This window comes from Pleurodeles waltl, chromosome 9, assembly GCF_031143425.1.
Source record: "Pleurodeles waltl isolate 20211129_DDA chromosome 9, aPleWal1.hap1.20221129, whole genome shotgun sequence".
In the NCBI taxonomy this organism is placed as follows: domain Eukaryota; kingdom Metazoa; phylum Chordata; class Amphibia; order Caudata; family Salamandridae; genus Pleurodeles; species Pleurodeles waltl.
The window spans coordinates 211138113-211156630 of record NC_090448.1 but is presented as its reverse complement, the minus strand read 5'-3'; the positions used below and the strand labels follow the sequence as shown (position 1 = coordinate 211156630).

General features: G+C 46.1%; 1 protein-coding gene across 4 annotated transcripts in view; it reads left to right on the top strand.

Annotated features, from left to right (window-relative positions):
- Positions 1–704: 704 nt before the first annotated feature.
- The window catches only part of FLNB (filamin B), a 455875-nt gene continuing 438061 nt past the window's right edge, over positions 705–18518 (top strand). For all 4 annotated transcript variants that reach the window (XM_069206567.1, XM_069206566.1, XM_069206565.1 and 1 more), the window contains exon 1: positions 705–1124. In XM_069206567.1, the coding sequence (XP_069062668.1) occupies positions 833–1124 (292 nt within the window). In that variant the 5' untranslated portion in view covers positions 705–832. The remainder of the gene's footprint in view (positions 1125–18518) is intronic.

The following is an 18518-nucleotide window of genomic DNA, read 5'->3' as shown; positions in this document are numbered from 1 at the left end:
GTATTTCAGTAGTTTGGAAAGTTTACTCGAGGGTGAAAGTCTACGGTTGACAGAATCGGTTGAGATGTTTCTGTATTGAGTTTGGAATCGGTTAACTGTGTGAATGATGCAAACATGCTATTAATGGGGAGAATACGCCGAAAAGAAAAACGGTGATAACTTGGAGGTAATATAATTTAAATATCGATAGTAGAGTTTGGGTTATTGAGCCATGATTGCGAGGTTTCATTTAAAAGAACATACAGACTCTGGAGTCATTTTCGTATTTTCCCCGCTAGAGTGATGGTAAAGGTTGCCAGTAAATAACAACTAGAATTGAGGTACCCCTCTGTCCCGGTGCCACTGCACCTACTGCACAATTGATAACTACACCTCTAATCCTTAATACATTGTACAGAGGCTTTATTTCAACAATCTTCTGCTTGCGATGGTGATATATAAAGTTCTTTGTATGTCCTTCCCTTTCTCTCCCCACGGGCTTCTCGCTTGCTCAAGGACGTGACCTGCAGCCAGCGGCAGTGACCAAAGGCAGGAAGAGGGAGGACAGTCCGAGCCCCTTAAAGAGTACCGTTTGACAGGACGCTGACTGCGCAGGCGCCGTGTGGTTGCGCGTGTTCCAGGCGCGTGCACGTCCGGGAAGAGGCAGGAATCGTGTTCCTTATTCTCGAGTGGCCGGAGGCCGGCGAGCGCATGCGCACTGGCGGGTAGAGCCGGGACAGCGCCACAGCGCTGACACTCATCCCTCTCAGCCGAGGAGGCAGCAGCTCAGCTTCAGCAGCTCCGCACCAGGTCTGTGCCCCGCCGCAGCCCCAGCCCCACAGCCAGCCTCGCCATGCCGGTCACAGAGAAGGACCTGGCGGAGGATGCGCCCTGGAAAAAAATCCAGCAGAATACCTTCACCCGCTGGAGCAACGAACACCTGAAGTGCGTGAACAAGCGCATCGGTAACCTGCAGACCGACCTGAGCGACGGGCTACGGCTCATTGCACTTCTCGAGGTGCTGAGCCAGAAGCGCATGTACCGCAAGTATCACCAGAGGCCCACCTTCAGGCAGATGCAGCTCGAGAACGTGTCCGTTGCGCTCGAGTTCCTGGAGCGCGAGAACATCAAGCTGGTCTCCATAGGTGAGTCTCCGGTAGGAGGGGGTCTGCAGGGAGTTCGGATTAAAATGCCCACAAGCCATGTGCGTGAGTGTCGGTACGATCTGTTTTGAAGAAGTCACGTATTTGAGACAAGTGGACACAGGGCCATTAGGCTGTTCCTCCTGGTATCACATATAGAAGGTTGAATCTACTCGGGCCACCACCTGGGCTCAAAGAGAGAAATGCATGCAGAGGGAATCTCTTAAGCTCTAGGCGCAGGCAGGTGCAGGAAAAGTCAGGATTATTCTGTAGGTGTGTTGCCTGCATGCCAGACAAGATGGACTAAAGAACAGGCTACAGGGTGGGGAAACTGGACCCCTTGGGTGAGTTACAAGAAGTACAGTGGCAAAGTGGAGGGGCATAGGGTACTGCACATGTTTATCAGATGCACGGTAAACCGCGCAGGCCAGTGTGTACCATTTGACCTCCCACATAGGTACATGTCATGCCACCTCTTGGTTCCACATGTTCCACATATGCCGAAAAGTGCAACACGTTGTACTATGTAAGGAGACGTGTTTCATCTGTAAGCGCATGCATACGCCAGTTACAAGAGGGCGCAACAGAATCGAAAGTTGGTGTCTAGATGTCATTTCGCTCCAAAAGTTAATTGATAGAAGAGATTGGTGTGCACTCACACGGACTGGAGAGGCACGGAAGAGACTGGGTAATAGGCAGTTGTCATGTAAAGCGTATCCCGTAGTTTCTTTTAGTCCTCGGGTACAGCAGAACGCGAAGCCAGCGTGGGCTGCCAACGCTGTGTCTGAGGGGGTTTCCGGAGCACATCGCCAGGGACATTAAGCGCTATGTCATCATCAGTGCTCATATAGAGATTGTCTCGATCCAACTGCACCGACCTCACAGGAGGGTGTGTCGGTCCCATGTCGGTGCACACGACAGTCCGTCTTCAGCCCTTTGTCAACTAGTGCCACTCTTCCTCAAACCCTAGCCCACCTCAGTGGCACCTGGAGCTTCTGTGCGTATGTTTTCATTGTGTCGGTCATATTCACAAACCCTGGTGATGTGTGTGTTTACCTCCTTAAGTTATTATTACGACTTTGCAGTGCGAGGATGGGACATATGGGCTAGGTGCTGAAATGCGCGCGCCTTGCATTAGGTCGGCAGCACTGGCGTCTCACTTCGCACTGCACGGATGTCTTGGTATGTTCAGGAGAACTCGCGCCTCCCTTCCGATGCCGCCTGCAGACTGCGTCTTCGGGCACTAGGAGCTTGTGTAAGAGTCAGCCAGTGCTTAATTTGTAAATAAAAACGTGCCTGTGCCCAAGGCTGTCCTCTGAAACACGCGGCTGCTGCAATTAAATGTGCGGGCACAAAATACTGAGGCTGCGTAATCCAGAAACCACCTGGAGCCTCTTTAATCCATTTACAGCCACTCCCTGCCCCTTCTCTCACTTTTGCAGCTTTCTCTCTTTGTGACGCTTTACCGTCTTTCTCGTCCTCCGTCTTTCCCGTTGGTATCTTGTGCTCGCAATAAAAGCCTGATGCAGAAAAATAAGTTCCGGTGCCCCCCAAAATAAATGCCGCTGCCCCCCACCGGCTCACATTAAGCACTGGAGCAGGTGCGTAATCGCCAGGCTATGTACGGATTGTTACAGGAACTCGTGTGGTGACTTAAGGCAGGTGGGACGTACCTCCAGAGTTTAAGCTGAAGGGTGTGGCAGCAGGCAAAGTAGGAAGGCGCGGGTTTCTGCTCTGCAGATGTTGCATTGAACCGGGCGTGGCCCCATGAAGTCAGGGTGACGGTGGCAGGAGTGTGTTCTTTAGATGCTGTATTGATCTGACAGTGGTTGGGCCCTGGGGCGCTAGCAGAGGGTCTCAAAATAGGATTTCTATTGCTGTTGTTCTAATTATTGGTGTTATGTTTGCATTTACATTTAATCGTCTTTGAATTTACAAATATTACATTCGAAGAAGATATGATGTTATATGTTAACCATATTATTTTTTCTGTATCACCTAAAATCAGTTAATCTGTGGTAGTTCATAAAAGTCAATATATTCAATTAAAAACCTCATTGCACGTTCCCAAAGTAAACCAGGATAACTGCCCCACCAAACTGAGAAATTACCAGGGATTGATTATTCAGATCCTTGCTCCTTTTGTTATACCTCATTTCACACCCAGAGATTTTGGCTGATTGGCAGCAGCCAAAGAGTCCAGGCTAAAGTCACCAGGTCTGAGGTGTTCGAGCAGGCCTTTTATTTCCCATTGGCCAGGCAGTAATGCACCCATAATGGAGGTGTTTAGCATCAAGAGTTGGAAGTTTTGCTTTGAGATTTTCAGGGGGCGCCTTAACCAAGTTGATTTCCCAATCAGTAAGTGAGGAGATACAAATCCATGCTTTCCAGAACTTGTGATGTTTATGGAGTGTCCAGACAGTCAAGCTCCAGATGCCAGATGTTGCATTGATCAAGTAGTGAACAAGCAGGGACATATACAAGTTTTGGACTAGCAATCTCCAGATGCTCCATTGATCCAGTCAGTGAGTGTAGAAGGTGCATGCATGAGGGTGCTCGCTAGATAAATTAAGCCACAAGTGGCGGGCAATGATCATTAAAATGTGTGGCTAGGTGAGGTCCAGGTGTTGCATGTATCTGGGTATGGTTGGTTAGTGAGAGTTCAAGGCTTTTGGACACTGTTCTCCATAAGTTCCATTGATCTAGATGTGGTTGGGAAATGAGGGTTAGAAGGCGCTCACGTTTAGCCTCTTGGTGTTGCGCTGAGCAGGGTGGGTGTGTCCAGATGCTGACTGATTAGGATGGGAATGTCTGGTTAGGTTTAGGAGGTGGGGGTTGGCACCTTCGAGATGTATGATCCATATATGGTGCTAGTCAGTGCATGATGTAGAATACAGGAAGTATTTTCTAATTTTTGTATGCTTATTAAGATTGAATAGACCTTTCGCACCACGGTGCTTTAACAAATCTAGAGCTATAGAAGTCTAAAATGAAACACCCTCAGCAGAAAAGGCTAATATTTTCAAAGAAATGTGGCTGCTGATGTCTTAGTGTCAGTTAAGTACAACATACACATATGTTTCTTGAGTTGTTTAAAACTCAGAAAGAAACTTGATCCTCATAACAGCTAGATAATTCACCTGGTGAAGTAGCTGCCTGGTTAAAACAAACAATAAAATATGTTTCTTAAGAAATCAGTGAGTCTCTAGTTAAATGATAGATTGCATGATGCTCGCAAGCCCTGGATGATTTCAGGCTATCCCAGGTGACGGTCATTTTCAAGAACTTCACCTTCTGCAGCAATATGAAATTTAAAGCTTGTCATTATCCACCGTGCTGTTTCATAGGTCTGTAGTAAGTGATAATAGAACAACTGAAACATCATTTTGACAGCCAAAACCGACTGCTTCCACTAGAGTGTGGCTGAAGCGTCCTGCTTTGCTCGGGTCCCAGATAGCATTGCTCCATGTCCTAAATACTATTTGTCAATAACTAATTTGTTCAAGTACTCCTGCTGCTTTATCTTGTCCTGTCTGTAGCTTTCAATGCTGTGAATCATGTTAGATCTCCTGTCCAAGGTTGGTAAAACCCTCTCATATGTAGGTTTGTCTGCGTCCTTTTAAAGTTGTTGCATTATCTAGCAGTCTACGCATTCTACTCCTCCCCTTTAACATCACATGTGAAGTTCCAGAAATTCTGTGTTTCTTTGCCTCACCATGAACCCCTGCAGCCCATTGCAAACACAATTAGCCCGGTTGCCATTCTTACTGACAATTCCCAGATCTTTATCACGGCAGACACAGGAGAGGGAGCACTTGTGATACTCTTGTGCAATGTGGACAGCACGTGGAAGAGTGGATGATGGGTTAACAGTTGAGGTTGAAGGTCATCAAAGTTGAGGTGCTTGTCCACAGTTTAAAAAGGCATTACAGAGTCAAGTGAAATGTATTTCCCGGCTGGTATTGTTCGGGGTAGTTACTGGTATTTTCTTTGACTACACAAACTTAAATGAAGTTCAATTTATTGCATATTCGATAAAATGTATAATGCATTCAAAATAAAACCGACATTACAGCTTTTAAATATGCAATTACAATCAACAAATACATTAACAATAACAAACATACATTAAATTAATAATAATTTGAATTATCCATTTCTCCATGATTACATAATGAATAATAACTTATAGTTAATAGAACAATCAGCCTTATTTTGAGTTTGGCTGGCTGCATTCTGTGTCACAAACATGGTGGTTATCCTGTTGTCCGTATTACAAGTGCTTTATAACCTAAGGCACTTGTAATACAGTGGATGGGATATCTTCCCACGTTTTGATGGAGTATCCCATCCACCGAACTCTAAATAAGGCCCTATATCCCATATTCAGCCTAAAACCCTGCATGGAATGGTTGAAGCACTCTGCAGTTTCCATTTTCACTACTGCAAAGGGTTGTATTGTGCTCCTTAAATGTTTACTCTCCATGTTGAAGCATGCTCAAAACACTGCACTTCAGATCGTGGCTGTTTGTGCAGGCAGCACCGTGTGTTTGCATTGGTGTCTGTTAAGAGCTTTATTTAAGTTCAAGCTTTTCTCCTTTGCTCGCCTGTTAGTAGTAAACCACTCATTTATTTAAGAAATAAAATCAGCAAGTATATGCATCATCTGTTTGCAGCAAGAACTAGAACCCACAACCTAAGCTTACTCAAACCCCTGGAGGTGTCTACACTCAAAGTATGTACTGTGCAAGAATCATACATTGCATGGACAAAAGCACAGCAACACATCTTGAAAAAAAGCAAATACTCATAGGCAATGCAAGATGAAGTAAAAACGTGAAATGTAAGCAGGGATGGCCATGGTGACATGAAATACTTCAAGGATTTTAAAAACAGTAAAATTGAACTTTTTACCACCAACCTATGAAACAACATATACTGCATAGGCTGAACTAAAACTAACTCCCCAGGTCTGCCTTTGTTACACCATCCTTCATCATGGCCCAAACCTACATGAAAAAATAGCTTGAATGTCACATCTCAATACAGTGCAAGTTATGTCCCCTTTCTTGTGGATGCACTTCCGGTACAGATGCATGCTGGGTCGGTATACTACCTATAATTGGGCATTATGTGAAAATCTTTAACCCAAAAGAAAGAAACACAAACTCTCAAAATAATTATCAAGAAAAGCATATCTCCGTTTTTTAACCAGACACAACCTAGTCTGTGGGGGACTGGTCAAATAGTGGGGTTCAGGTCAGTGCTCCTCTGCCAAATAAAGGGAGCAGTGGTTATGACCATTAATGAAATCATTTTGTGGTTATTGTTTCTTTGAAATATTGTATTTCCATATAGATCCGTACAAATAATAATGGATACCCTTCTTTTCAGGTTGTCCCTAATATCAACTTCTCAAAACTTGAACTGACAGCAAACCAATGATGTAAGTGAAGAGATCTCGTCAATCTCTCGCCCTCCTTCCACAACACCACTCTTATAGATAAGGTGGACAGGAGGTTACAAAACTGCACTTGTTTTACAAAGAGAACGTAGCGCACACAGGGAACGGGATGCCAGCATTCAAACATAGTGTGTTATGTGTTCGCGTGGTGGTGCTTATGAGGCATCCTGTGCAAGGTATTTCAGGGCGCCCCGATAGGGGAAGATATCAGGGTAACGGATAAACGCAACAATATTGGGAGGACGTGTTCTTGGCTTCCGTCGATCATCCCGTCACCACGCTCGATTATGCGTCTGTACTTTGACAAATGTGCTCGTGTTGTTAGAGTTGGGATATTGATGCCTGCTTGTGAATGTTTTCATTCCCACGTCTGGGTTGGATAAGCCAAGCTGCGTGCAGCTTTAAACGGGCTTAACGTGCCTTAAGCCCCCGTCAATCCCCGGCCGTCTCCACCGATGAAGGCCCGGGCAAGAGAGAGAAACTTGAACCGTATTTTACATGCAGAAATCAGTACTTGGAGGCTGGCTGGGTCTGAGCTGGTATGGGGTTGGGTTTCATTCCACAGTAACGAGCCTGTATCCATGGAGATGTTTGCCAGTGTTTTGAAGGGTGAGCACACACCTGTAGGGGGTTGGTTTGATAAGCACAGATCCGAAGTCTGGCAAGGGAGTTCTTGCAGCCCAGGTGGATGAATCAGCCCAGATAGGCCGAGCACACAGACCACATCCTGAAACCGTGGCACCCTCTTCATTCCATTCCATGCGACTAAGCGCGTGACCCACCAGTGCAAACATACAAAGTGCTGATCTTGGATATAAGAAAAGGTGGAGTCACGACGGTAGTGGCTTCTGTTGACTATGAGTAAAGCCTTATCAGGTCGGCCAGGGAGTAACAGCTCACAGGTAGAGTTTGAGGCTGTTTGGTGCACGGGGTGGAAGTGGCCCCTGTGCCTTCATTTACCGATTGCTAGTGTTCCGGTTTCACGCAGTGCAACACCTATTAACGTAACCAATAAAAAGTGGTTACTTTTAAACAGTCCTCTGCTCACTCGCATGTAACATTGTCCAGAAGTACACGCTTAGTTAACCAAGACTAAATTTTAGTCGTTCCGTAGAAAATGTATATCCACGGACCTACACTAGTTTGTACTGCACAATAATAACAGTTACTTTATCGTAAAATAGGAGACTGAGGCATTCAGGGTCTAATGGCTGAAAAGGAGTGTTTGATGCATGCATGCTGTGCTTCTGTTTCTCTGGGGGCTAAACCATATTCCCAGTATAAGGGATTTAGCGGTGGTATTTCCGTTTGTACAGATCTGTCCCTCCTGCCCACTATCTGGGGCTGATGCTGTTTGTCCTTAAAGAATGCTGGTCAGCCATCTTGCCAGGGCCAGAGTGCTAAGCTCATTGTTCCAGCTCATCCTTCCTTCTAAGGCCCGCGTTAAATGGCACTGTCGGACCACCTGCCCGCAGGGACAGCTGAGTTGCACCTCTCAAGTGTGGCACAGAATTCCCCCCTCCTTCTTGAGCAGTACTTCATTTGCTCCCCAAGAACCCTACGCAGCCATCTTGTCCGGTGACCACGTTTGTTAAGCCCTTTGGTCCTGGTGAACCACTGCCGACCACCCCAACCACCCGGAGAGAGCACTGTATACATGAGCAGTGCACAGCTTAAGGCAGGGTTGGGAGGGCTGCTCTACTTGCACAAAACTATCACCTAGCAGAAAGTAATGTCTGTCATCTTTGTCTAGCAGTACATGACCGCCCCACCCCTTCAGCCACCATCTCGAACTGGCAAACTGTAACGCAAAAAATGCCATCAGCAGTCTTGGACTTTGACCAGAGCTGCTGACCCCATTTGTCCCACTTATCCCCTGCCCAACGTCTTCAGGCAAAAGTAAAGGGCTGCAGCCATTGTGGCATTGTGGATACCTGAATCTAGGCCTGTACATCTAGTCTTAATATCCCTTCCCTCCCCATTCTCCTCTTCCTCCATCATCCAGGTAACCTTTTATGGTCCTATGACTGGTGCAGTAAAAAGGATGCAGTATTGCTTCCCAAGCTGCTTTTACCACTCAAGTCTCCACATTCACCCAACCCTCCCTCACGTCTCTTTTACCTCCACAAAATATCTTTCCCCTACCTGAAAGTTTCCCAGAAATTCCCATTTTCATTAATGCATTTTTGTCTAAGCTGCCAGATGTCCTCACCACCTCCCCTTAAACCTCTTTTTTACCTCTCTCCTGATTCTCCACTGCTAGCTCATGGCTGTTTGACCACTGGGTACACCTCCAACATCATTGGCTCCTCATGCACCAAAATATATTGTAAGGGCAGTCCATTCTTTGGTGATAGCAAGTGGTACGAACCATAACATATTAATGGTAGAATCACTGTCTACCAAAGGTTAAAAGTTTTCTTCTACTTTAAAGCTTTAAAGTTTATCAGACTAGTCAATCACCATGGGCGAGGATTCACAATTTGTTGCTTCATTACACAAATTAAATATATATATATATATATATTTAAGATAAAAAGTTTATCATACATGGAAATTTATTATTTTTTTCCTTTGGTAATGGATTTTATTAGGCCAACTACTTGTCTTGAGTTGATCGGAGAAGCAACCGGACTTTAGAGATCTATTCAACAGTAACAATTAGTGTCTCAATGTCTGTAGTTGGAACCTGTTTGTGTGACGGCTATGAAATTTATGTAGCATATTTAATTACTTTTTGTTTTTTTTTGTGGGAAGGATAAGTCCTAGGTCTCCTGCATTGTTGCCTCACGATCTTCTCTGGAATACTGGGTCTAAAGTGGTGTTCCTTGTGCTGACCTTTGTTTCATTCTACCGTTAGTGTGTCCTACTGCAGTGGGACCCATGAGAGATGGAATAACTGTACTTTGTCCACCCCCCGGGACTGTATGTGGTAGCCTGATTGTGAGGATTGTAATGATATGTATGCATAAATTTATGTGCGTGCCTAGGTTTAGTCATTTATATCATGCAAACTTAGCTGCATATCAGTGGAGCACTGTACTTAGGAAGAGGCACAGGCAAGAGAGAGATGAGGAATGGAATACACTCAAGACACAGGATTATCAGCTGACGCCCATCATCTGGAGGATGGTATGCAGACTTTGTGCTGTGTCATTCCTCCAGACAGGTATTTAGCAGCTTGCACTACAGTGTCCAATTAAAGACCGTGCAGTTTCAGGTGGTAAAATGCCATTGGCATTGTGGAAAAGGGAGTGGAGTCAACTAGTGAACTGGGTGAAAAGTCCCCAAATTACACATGGTGAGATTTTGCCGGAAGAGGAACGTCTACAATTCCTCCCTGAGGAGGCTGAGTGTGAGATCTTGGCACATTTGAAAGGAGAGTGGAGCCAGAGAAAGCCTGGCGTATAGGCTTGATATTCTCCCTCCTCCCCCCAAACTTATCTTTCCTTAATGTTTTTGTCTTTGCTTGAATTTGCCACAAATGCTTCTGGGTGCATCACTGTTTTGATGGGGTAAGTAGGCATTCTTAGTTTCAATGTGGACGTAGGACGAGTAGAGCAATATTTTTGTGTGTGAGGGGCTCTCAGCAGCATGAACACTGGCTCAGCCGTGCAGGGGCTGGGTAGGAGCTGAGTGCAGCAGGATCCGCCTGCAGCTCGGCCGTGCTGCGGTCTAACTTATTGGAGTTGTGTGATTTAAGGTGGTGAGGCCTGCGGGATCCTCGAGCACATTACTCTGAAAACAAAGCTTCTCTTGATCAACCAGAGAGCAGGTCTCTGCCAAACATGATCTCACCCAATCTTCACTGGCTCCTGTTAAACATTAACAGCGAGAACTGTTCTTCTCCAGCCTGACTAGCAACGCGCTATCTAAAGTGCATGTCTGGTGAAACTGTCTCAAACCCACTCGCATGATTCTTTCAAAGAAATGCATCGTGCGGTGCACATTGTGTTGCAAACATGGTCTGTTATATATGAAATATTAGTGGGTGGTGCTAGAATATGAAGTTGGAATATCCTGACATAATTTGTTTGGTGTAATGTTGTCTACAAAAATATTGTCCTGCTGGATTTAACAATAGAACATCTATACTCAATAGTTTGGTAGTTTTATCACATGTTTGATAAATATGTTGGTATGCAGGACACAATATTTATGTTAGACAGTATCTCTGTGTATTGTGACAAACTAACCGTTGACTTAGAGGAGGCTGTCTTTTATCAGATGCAGCTGTCCATGTCTGATTTGCTATCTCCATGAGTCACATAGCAGCGGAAAAATGTGGTTTTCAGATGCCACTTGATATAACTGGCACTTTAAAAAATAGGAGACTGTGTCTGACCATTCAACTCCAAGCTGCACCCTAAAGCCAGATTCTGACTATTGAGGCTCTTAATAGAATGACGTAGCCTTACCAATACTGTATCTATTTTTCGGTGACTGTATCATTAATTTGGGAGTAAACAAAGGCATGACGTGCAGATGCCCACATGTGAACATTCTGGAGGTGCGTGGCAGATGCCACAAATCCAAGAAATGCAATCAGTTCTTAGTTGATCTGTGAAATGCCTTATTTTACGAAGGCGAAATTCCTCGTACTACACAGGCCCCCTTGTCGGAGCAAGGGAAAATGTACAGAGTGCAGCTTTCTTTTATTGTGTGCGTGCACCAGTCTCGCGGGCAGGGCATGAATCCCAGCCGCCGCCTCCTCGCGTCACATTCTGTCAGCACATGTGGTAAGGAGGCTGTCAAAATATACTTCCACGCTGGGTACTGTTGCCCTAAGATCCCCAGGAGGCCGTCCACTGGAAAATGCCTAAAATATATATTTTAAAGGAGGAAAAGAATTGGAAACAGACCAGTGGTAGCATGGCTTCTCTTTCCTTTTCTGAAAATGGTACCCCAGCAATGACAATACTAGCGAACTTTATATCAAGTTTTATGGCTCAAGACAAAATATATCTCTTTGCTGTCACTTTCTAGTTTAAGAAAGATGTAGTTCCTCCTACTATGTCAGCTCTTGTGCTAGTTCTTGTTATACTAACAAACTGCTTCATATTTGGTCTGGGGTGGCCCCTCTGCTATGGTGAAGGAGCATCGCCCCCCCTGCTGAAAGGAGGAAGGAGGGATTCAGAAAAGAAAATGATAATAAACACATTTTTATTATCATTGTATTTTCCTGCTTAGGTAGGGTGGGGCCAGCAGTCTCCGTGTCACGGGGGAGGGGTGGGCAGAAGGAGTGCCAGGTGCACTCCAACTGCGCATGCTGGTTTGGCCAGCTGGCCATACTGACATGCGCACTTAGAACTCTCCACCTGGCTGTGTTTCACAGCTGGGTGGAGACCACGTGCAGGCTCCTACTCCCTCCCTCAGCTGCATTTCAGCCCACTCAGGCCAATCTCGGCCCTTCTTTCCTGCTGCCTAACAGCAGGAAAGAAGCATCTGGTTTGGGTGGGGAGGGGAGGAGGCAGAAGCACAGAGGCAGCGAAGCAGTGGAGGCGAGGGGGTGTGGCAGGTAATTGTTCTTCTTCCTTTTTAGATATTTTCCCCTCTAATCTACACATTGCCCCACCAGCCCTTCCTGCCAGCAGCCGCACCTGTATTTGGTATTTAATCCTATACAGTCAGGAAACTGCATCTTCTCTGCTGATCAGCACCATGAAGGAGCATGTCTTTCTTTTGGAAGATTTTAGGTTTGGCATGTAATGGCACAGCGCTATTCGCTGTGTACATGATTTAGTTCAGTGGTTCACATCCTGTGTTCTGTGGATCCCTGCGGATTCGTGAAGCCTCCTTGGGGAGACTGTGACTGCTTAGAAAATGAAATAATATTAAGAGCTTAATAAAGTCTATAAATAAAGTGGTTAAATGTACAATTGAAAATCTTAAACCTAGTGTAAATGTCAAGGAATTTGTTATTGGAGGCTTAAAATTTAGTATTCTCAGATTGATTCGTGGGAGCAGTGCAGGTGCATCAAACAGAATAAAGTATGGGCGATGTGTGGCTTAATAGAATTTAGAAAAGCTCTGACCTTCATATTAAAATGTTTTTTTATTTTTATTTATTTGTTTGGAAATTAAATAAAATGTGTTATAATTAGCATATACGTTTGAACGCTTGTTTCTGTATTTTATGTATATTGTTTTGAGGTTGAAATCAACCACACATTTTAGATGGGGGTCCCCGCGTCACAGTAATGACTCAGAGGGAGGTGCCCGGATTCCAATAATGATTCAGTGGGGGTCCTCGGAATCCAGAAATGATAAAGTGGGGGTCCACAGAAGTCAAAAGGTTAGGAACCACTGTTATAGTCTGTACATACACTAAGGGGCTTAGTTCAGCCTCCTTCAGCCACTGGCTTCTTAGTCTCACTATGCTTCAGCCCTCGTCTGAGGCATGGCAATCACTTATTGGATCAGCCTACAGCAGTTATTAATCTCACCTTCTTTAGGTATTTTGGAAGTCAGCATCAGAGTAAAACATCTGTTAAATAATTATTTAGGACAACCAAGTGTGACATTACTGAACAAAGAGCAAATACTTCCCTGACCACAAGTTAGCTGAGAGGGTGGCTTCTGGACATTGCTCACCTAGGTGCTGCCATCCAGTGTAGCAGCCCACAAGTTAAACAAAGTCCGGGTGGCACCGCACCCACAGCCTGCAATGAGTATGTTCTGATTTATCAGCAGCAGATACCTAGCAGCGGAAAGCTCTCGACCCCTCCCCCGTTACCTGCATTGGTTTTACCTTGGCAGACACGTAATACAGTCGAAGAAACCACGAAGAGTGAAATGCAGGTAATTGTGGGAACCCTGAGTCTGCAGAACACGCCGTACAAGGCTGTCACATTAATAACCTCGAGTTTTGCCCAGATATCGCTGTTTGTTCGCCTGGGGCGCGGAGGCTGGAATGCTGCTTATCTGAGCCACTGTGGAAATGGCGGAGCCCATTGTGGGAGTGTCGCAGGGTGGGACACCGCCGCTCAATTTCAACCACTCCCCCCATTCAAACAAGGGACTTACTCACCCGCCCCGCCACTTCACTGCAAACAGACAGAGCCTGGGAACCGGGAGCACGAGGGATGCGAGGCAGGTGTCAGCCAAGAAGTCCGGCACATGTCCAGGAGGCACTACCTGCCAGGAGTGTACTGTGCACCTAAAGCACACAGTGTCTGTACAGCAAGGAGCACGCCTACCCCGGGCCTGGCAGCCACTCAAGGAGCAGGGCAGCACTGCACAGTGAATAGACCTGCCACACCACATTGTCTCACAGTATGGTTACATTGCACCCTTAAGGGGTGCTTAGAGGGAAACTGATCTGTTCAAAACAGGCTTTCCAGTCCGAGTTTATTCAAAAACACGCAACCCTTCACCACTGGCATAGCCAGTTGGGCTAGCTTATGTGTATGGTGGAGTAATGGTGCGTGCTCTGCTCATAGATGCCAAATCTCCCAGGTTCATGCGTGAAATGCTGCTCCACTCCAGTTTTTTCCCCTTTGAATTCTGGGACTTGTGGTCTTTTTTATATCATGAAATAAACAAGACTTCACTTCCCAGAATTTAAAGAAAACCCCTGGACTGGAGCAGCATATCACCCATGGACCTGGGACACTTGGCTGGGCCGTCTGGTCAAATATGTGTTTTCTTTAATTTCCTCTGTATAAGGTGGCCATTTTTAAAGAACCGTTTTGATGCACGCCCACGACAGTTAAGTATGAGCATTAGTCGGTCCCCTTCAGCTTTCATTGGACTTCCCCGCCACTCGTCTAGCTTTGATCGTGAAATTGTCTCAGAAAAGGGGGTTACAGGGTTGGGGAAAGGGGAAGAAATGCTCAGCTTTCTGGCATACCGAGTGGAAAGTCGTAGTTGGTGCACAGATAGAGGCTTAAAAGTCCAGATCACCCCTAGCCACCCGCAACCCCCTCTTTGTCTTCGGTCATCGTCCCCCCAATGCAGTGCTCTCATTTTACACCCATGGGTCCCTTAAATGTGTAGGGTTCAGAGGGTTTAATTTGGGGGGGGGAAACAAAGATAAACAAGCTGTTGGAGACTTCTGTCAATTTGTAAATCGTCAAAATGACTTTTTGGGGCTGCTTGAGGTAAGAATGTCTTGACCTTTAGCTACCAGCGGAACCCAGGGGTTGCTGACATCCTGGAGTCTTCATTTACAGAGGCCTGCGACGGGCTCGTTCAAGGTAGCTCTCCCGCTTAACTGGTACTAGTTCATAAGTAACACCACAGTGTTAAAAATTAACACAGGAGTGCACGGCCCATGTGAAAGAACTAGTCTGCGTAACAGACGATGCCGGAGCATTAATCGTGTTCAACGCTGCGCCAGGGAGCGTTTCCTAAATGTAATGATGAGCGTGGTTTTCCAAGATGGCCACAGCATTTCAAATGTTAGACAAAAGCATTTGATGGGCAAGTGTATACTGCAGCATTGTAGCAGGAAGTCAGCGCGGCAGGTTAGATGCCTCCGCGGTCCTTGTCTGTGGTCAATATATCTTTAACTAGGTACCGCAGTTGACACAACGTTCTTGCACACTTTCTACGAAATGTACTCTTGGTAACTCTTTCACAACTCATAAAGAAATCACTCGACCCAGCCTGACCTGTAAGCTGTGGTTTGCACGGTTTTTATATTTGGTTTTTCTTTTTGAGCCTCTGGGTGCTAAGAGGTCTCCCTTTTCTGGCTTAAGCATCTTGCCTATCATAAACAGTGACAAATCTAATACACAGGAAAATGTATCCGACACAGTCTAAAATACTTGTATTAATGAAAGGCCTACAGCATCCGACAGCTCCAGCTCTGCAAGAGAAGACTGGCAGACAAGAATGAACCTTATTTATATTCTTCAGTTAACTGGTTTCTACCTGTTTCTGTGATGATTGTGGTAAGTGAACATGCAGTTTAACGACGAGGGGCCAGATGTACAACGCATTTTACCTGTCGCAAATGGCCCATCTGGACGTTTTTGACCAGTTAAATGTGTTTTGGCATGTACCAAAGGCAAAATGCCAGTCGGTAACTTGTTACCGACTTCCGTTTTTCTTTTGCAATTCGTTATGAGGAAGGCGTCCCTTCCAAATAGCAAGTCGCACTGGTATGTATGAATATTTTGCGACTGGTAATAAACATTCATACTTTACCGACTCCTTGAAGAACGCTGTAACCCAGTTGCAAATAGGAAGGGGTCACCAAGGGACCCCTTCCCCTTTGTGAATTAGGGCACCAACATTTTTTCAGAGCAGTCATTATTTCATTTTTTATTTTTGAATGGCATCCAATTTTCCTTTAAGGAAAACGGGCTACATTAAAAAAATATAAATACATTAATTTAAAAAACTGCTTTATTTAAAAGCAGTTACAGACATTGTGCTCTGCTGACCCCAGCAGGCGGCCATCCCTGTGAGGGCGGCCATTCCCAATGGATCGCAAATTGCGACCTACCTCATGAATATTAACAAGGCAGATCCCTTGTGATCCATTTGGGAATCGCAAACAGTGTCTCAGATACTGTTGTGCCGCAGCCAGTAGTGATTCAGTGGGGGGCCAGATTAACCCAAAGGTTAAGAACCGCTGCCGTTGAGGGAAGGTCTTTGTCCTTCTGACTTTGGTCACTGCGCTGTTCTTCATCCTGGCCTTTGTGGACACCAGGCAAGTCTCTGTGTCTGCAATAATGCATCCAGTTCCTACTCCGCGGGCTCTCAGCTGCGGCCGGGGTGGCACGTTTCTTCATTTCCCCCCACGTGACTAGGAACTAAAGTGACATTGCGCTCTGTCCCAATCTACTGCAGTCCACGTGCACTACTTGTTCTTCCGTGTTCAGTGTAACTATTTTAGTAAGCAAATACCCTTGTTATTTCGCTTGTAATTCGCACGTTCTACCACACGAAGCACACACTTTTTGGGTGTACTGGTGAATCCTTCTGTCAGTGACCTTACATCACCTGACATGTTTCAGCCCTTAACCGAGGCGCGTGCTTCTGCGGGTCCTCATCAGAGAAGCGATTTTATGAAACTGAACCAGCCATAGAGTGACATCTGCTTTCTGTTTGGGTGTTTGGCCTGCGTCCTCTTAGTGTACAAATTGTTGCCCATATTGGCTTGCAATTCAGTATTTCATCCCTTTATTCAAGTGGTTTGCCTGGGTCATCCGATCTGGTAAGAGGTTCCATATGCACCCTGTCTCCACGGTCTTTTCCTTCTAAGTGAAGTGAAATTCTTCACAGGTTTGCACAGCGCCACAGTTCCTTATTTTGGGAGGTGTAAATGCGCTACTTCTGTTGATGTAGCGCTCTTCATTGTACACTGTGACTGTACCTGGGCAGTCCACTCAGTGCACACTTTGATTGCACCTCTGAGTCTCACTTTGGTGCACACTCTGGCTATACCTCTGCAGTTCACTTCAGTGCACATTGTGACTGTACCTCTGCGGCTCACTTCAGTGCACACAGTGGCTGTACCTCTGCGGTTCACTTCATTTCCCACTGTACTGCTGCAGTTCACTTTAGTACACCATGTAACTGTAACTCTGCGGCTCACTTCACTGCACATTGTGACTGTACCTCTGCAGCTCACTTCAGTACACACTCCGATTGTACCTCTGCGGCTCATTTTATGCACCACTGTAGTGCTCCAGTTCACTTTAGTGCACACTGCACCTCTGCGGCTCACGTCAGTGCACATTGTGACTGTACCTCTGCGGCTCACTTCATCTCCCACTGTACTGCTGCAGTTCACTTTAGTACACACTGTAACTGTACCTCTGCGGCTCACTTCACTGCACATTGTGACTGTACCTCTGCGGCTCACTTCACTGCACATTGTGACTGTACCTCTGCAGCTCACGTCAGTGCACATTGTAACTGTACCTCTGTGGCTCACTTGAGTGCACAGTGTGGCTGTACCTCTGCTGCGTACGTTAGTGCATACTTAGACTATACCTCTGCAGCTCACTTGTTTGCAGAACATATGACAGCAACTCAGTTTAGTGCATGTTCTCACTGCACCTCTGCAGCTCACTTCAGTACACACTCTGATTGTACTTCTGTGACTCTTTCATGCCCCACTGTAGTGCGGCAGTTCACTTTAATGCGAGCTCCTCCCCGCTGGAGCTCGCGCTCTCTCCCAGACCCCACCCCATTACCCCCACCCCAACTGCATGGGCTGCAAGGGCCTTTGTTACGCCACTGCTCTGCCGCTCATTTCACTGCACACTCAGACAGGACCTATGCAGCTCACTTCATTGCACACTGTGACTGTCCCTGTGTGGCTCTCTTCAGTGCACATGTTTTGTACCTCTGGCCCAGAAACTGCCTGGTAAACTCCCCGCCCTAACTTAACAAACCCGCAAGTATCAGTTACTCCTGAGAAGGCAGAAGTACCCCCTGTATTTATTTCACCGGCCACTTTTATTGTTTCACCAATCGAGGTGAAAAACTCCGGATCAGCCACGTTCCCAAGAAGTGTGTCTGCCGATGGTGCAGCAACTTCCAGAACCGGGCCTGTGCCGTTACCGAGCGCTCGTAATGAGCCCCCTGGCGCATGCGCAGCAAGGGGCTGCCTCTCCGCCAGTGCACGGGTTTGTGTCGTGAAACGGCTCCGTTTTTTCAGACCACCATTGGCAGTTATCCTCATGTTTAAAGACTTACTACACTTTTGGGGAAAAAAACAAAAGCCAAAGTAGACACCCTGGGGATAAATAAACAAGAATGATCTATTAGCCATTATTATATCATTCAGCATATTTGAAAATGCAAATCCTAGGCTTGGTGCTTGTAGAACCGCTCGCCCACCACCATCGCTTCCCATTTGGGTTGACAGGGTGCTCAGTCCAAGAAATGTGTATTTGCACCGTCTTTATTGTAACTCAGGGCGCCTGACATTATACACACCGCCACTTAGCTTGCTTAATTGACCCGTGGCA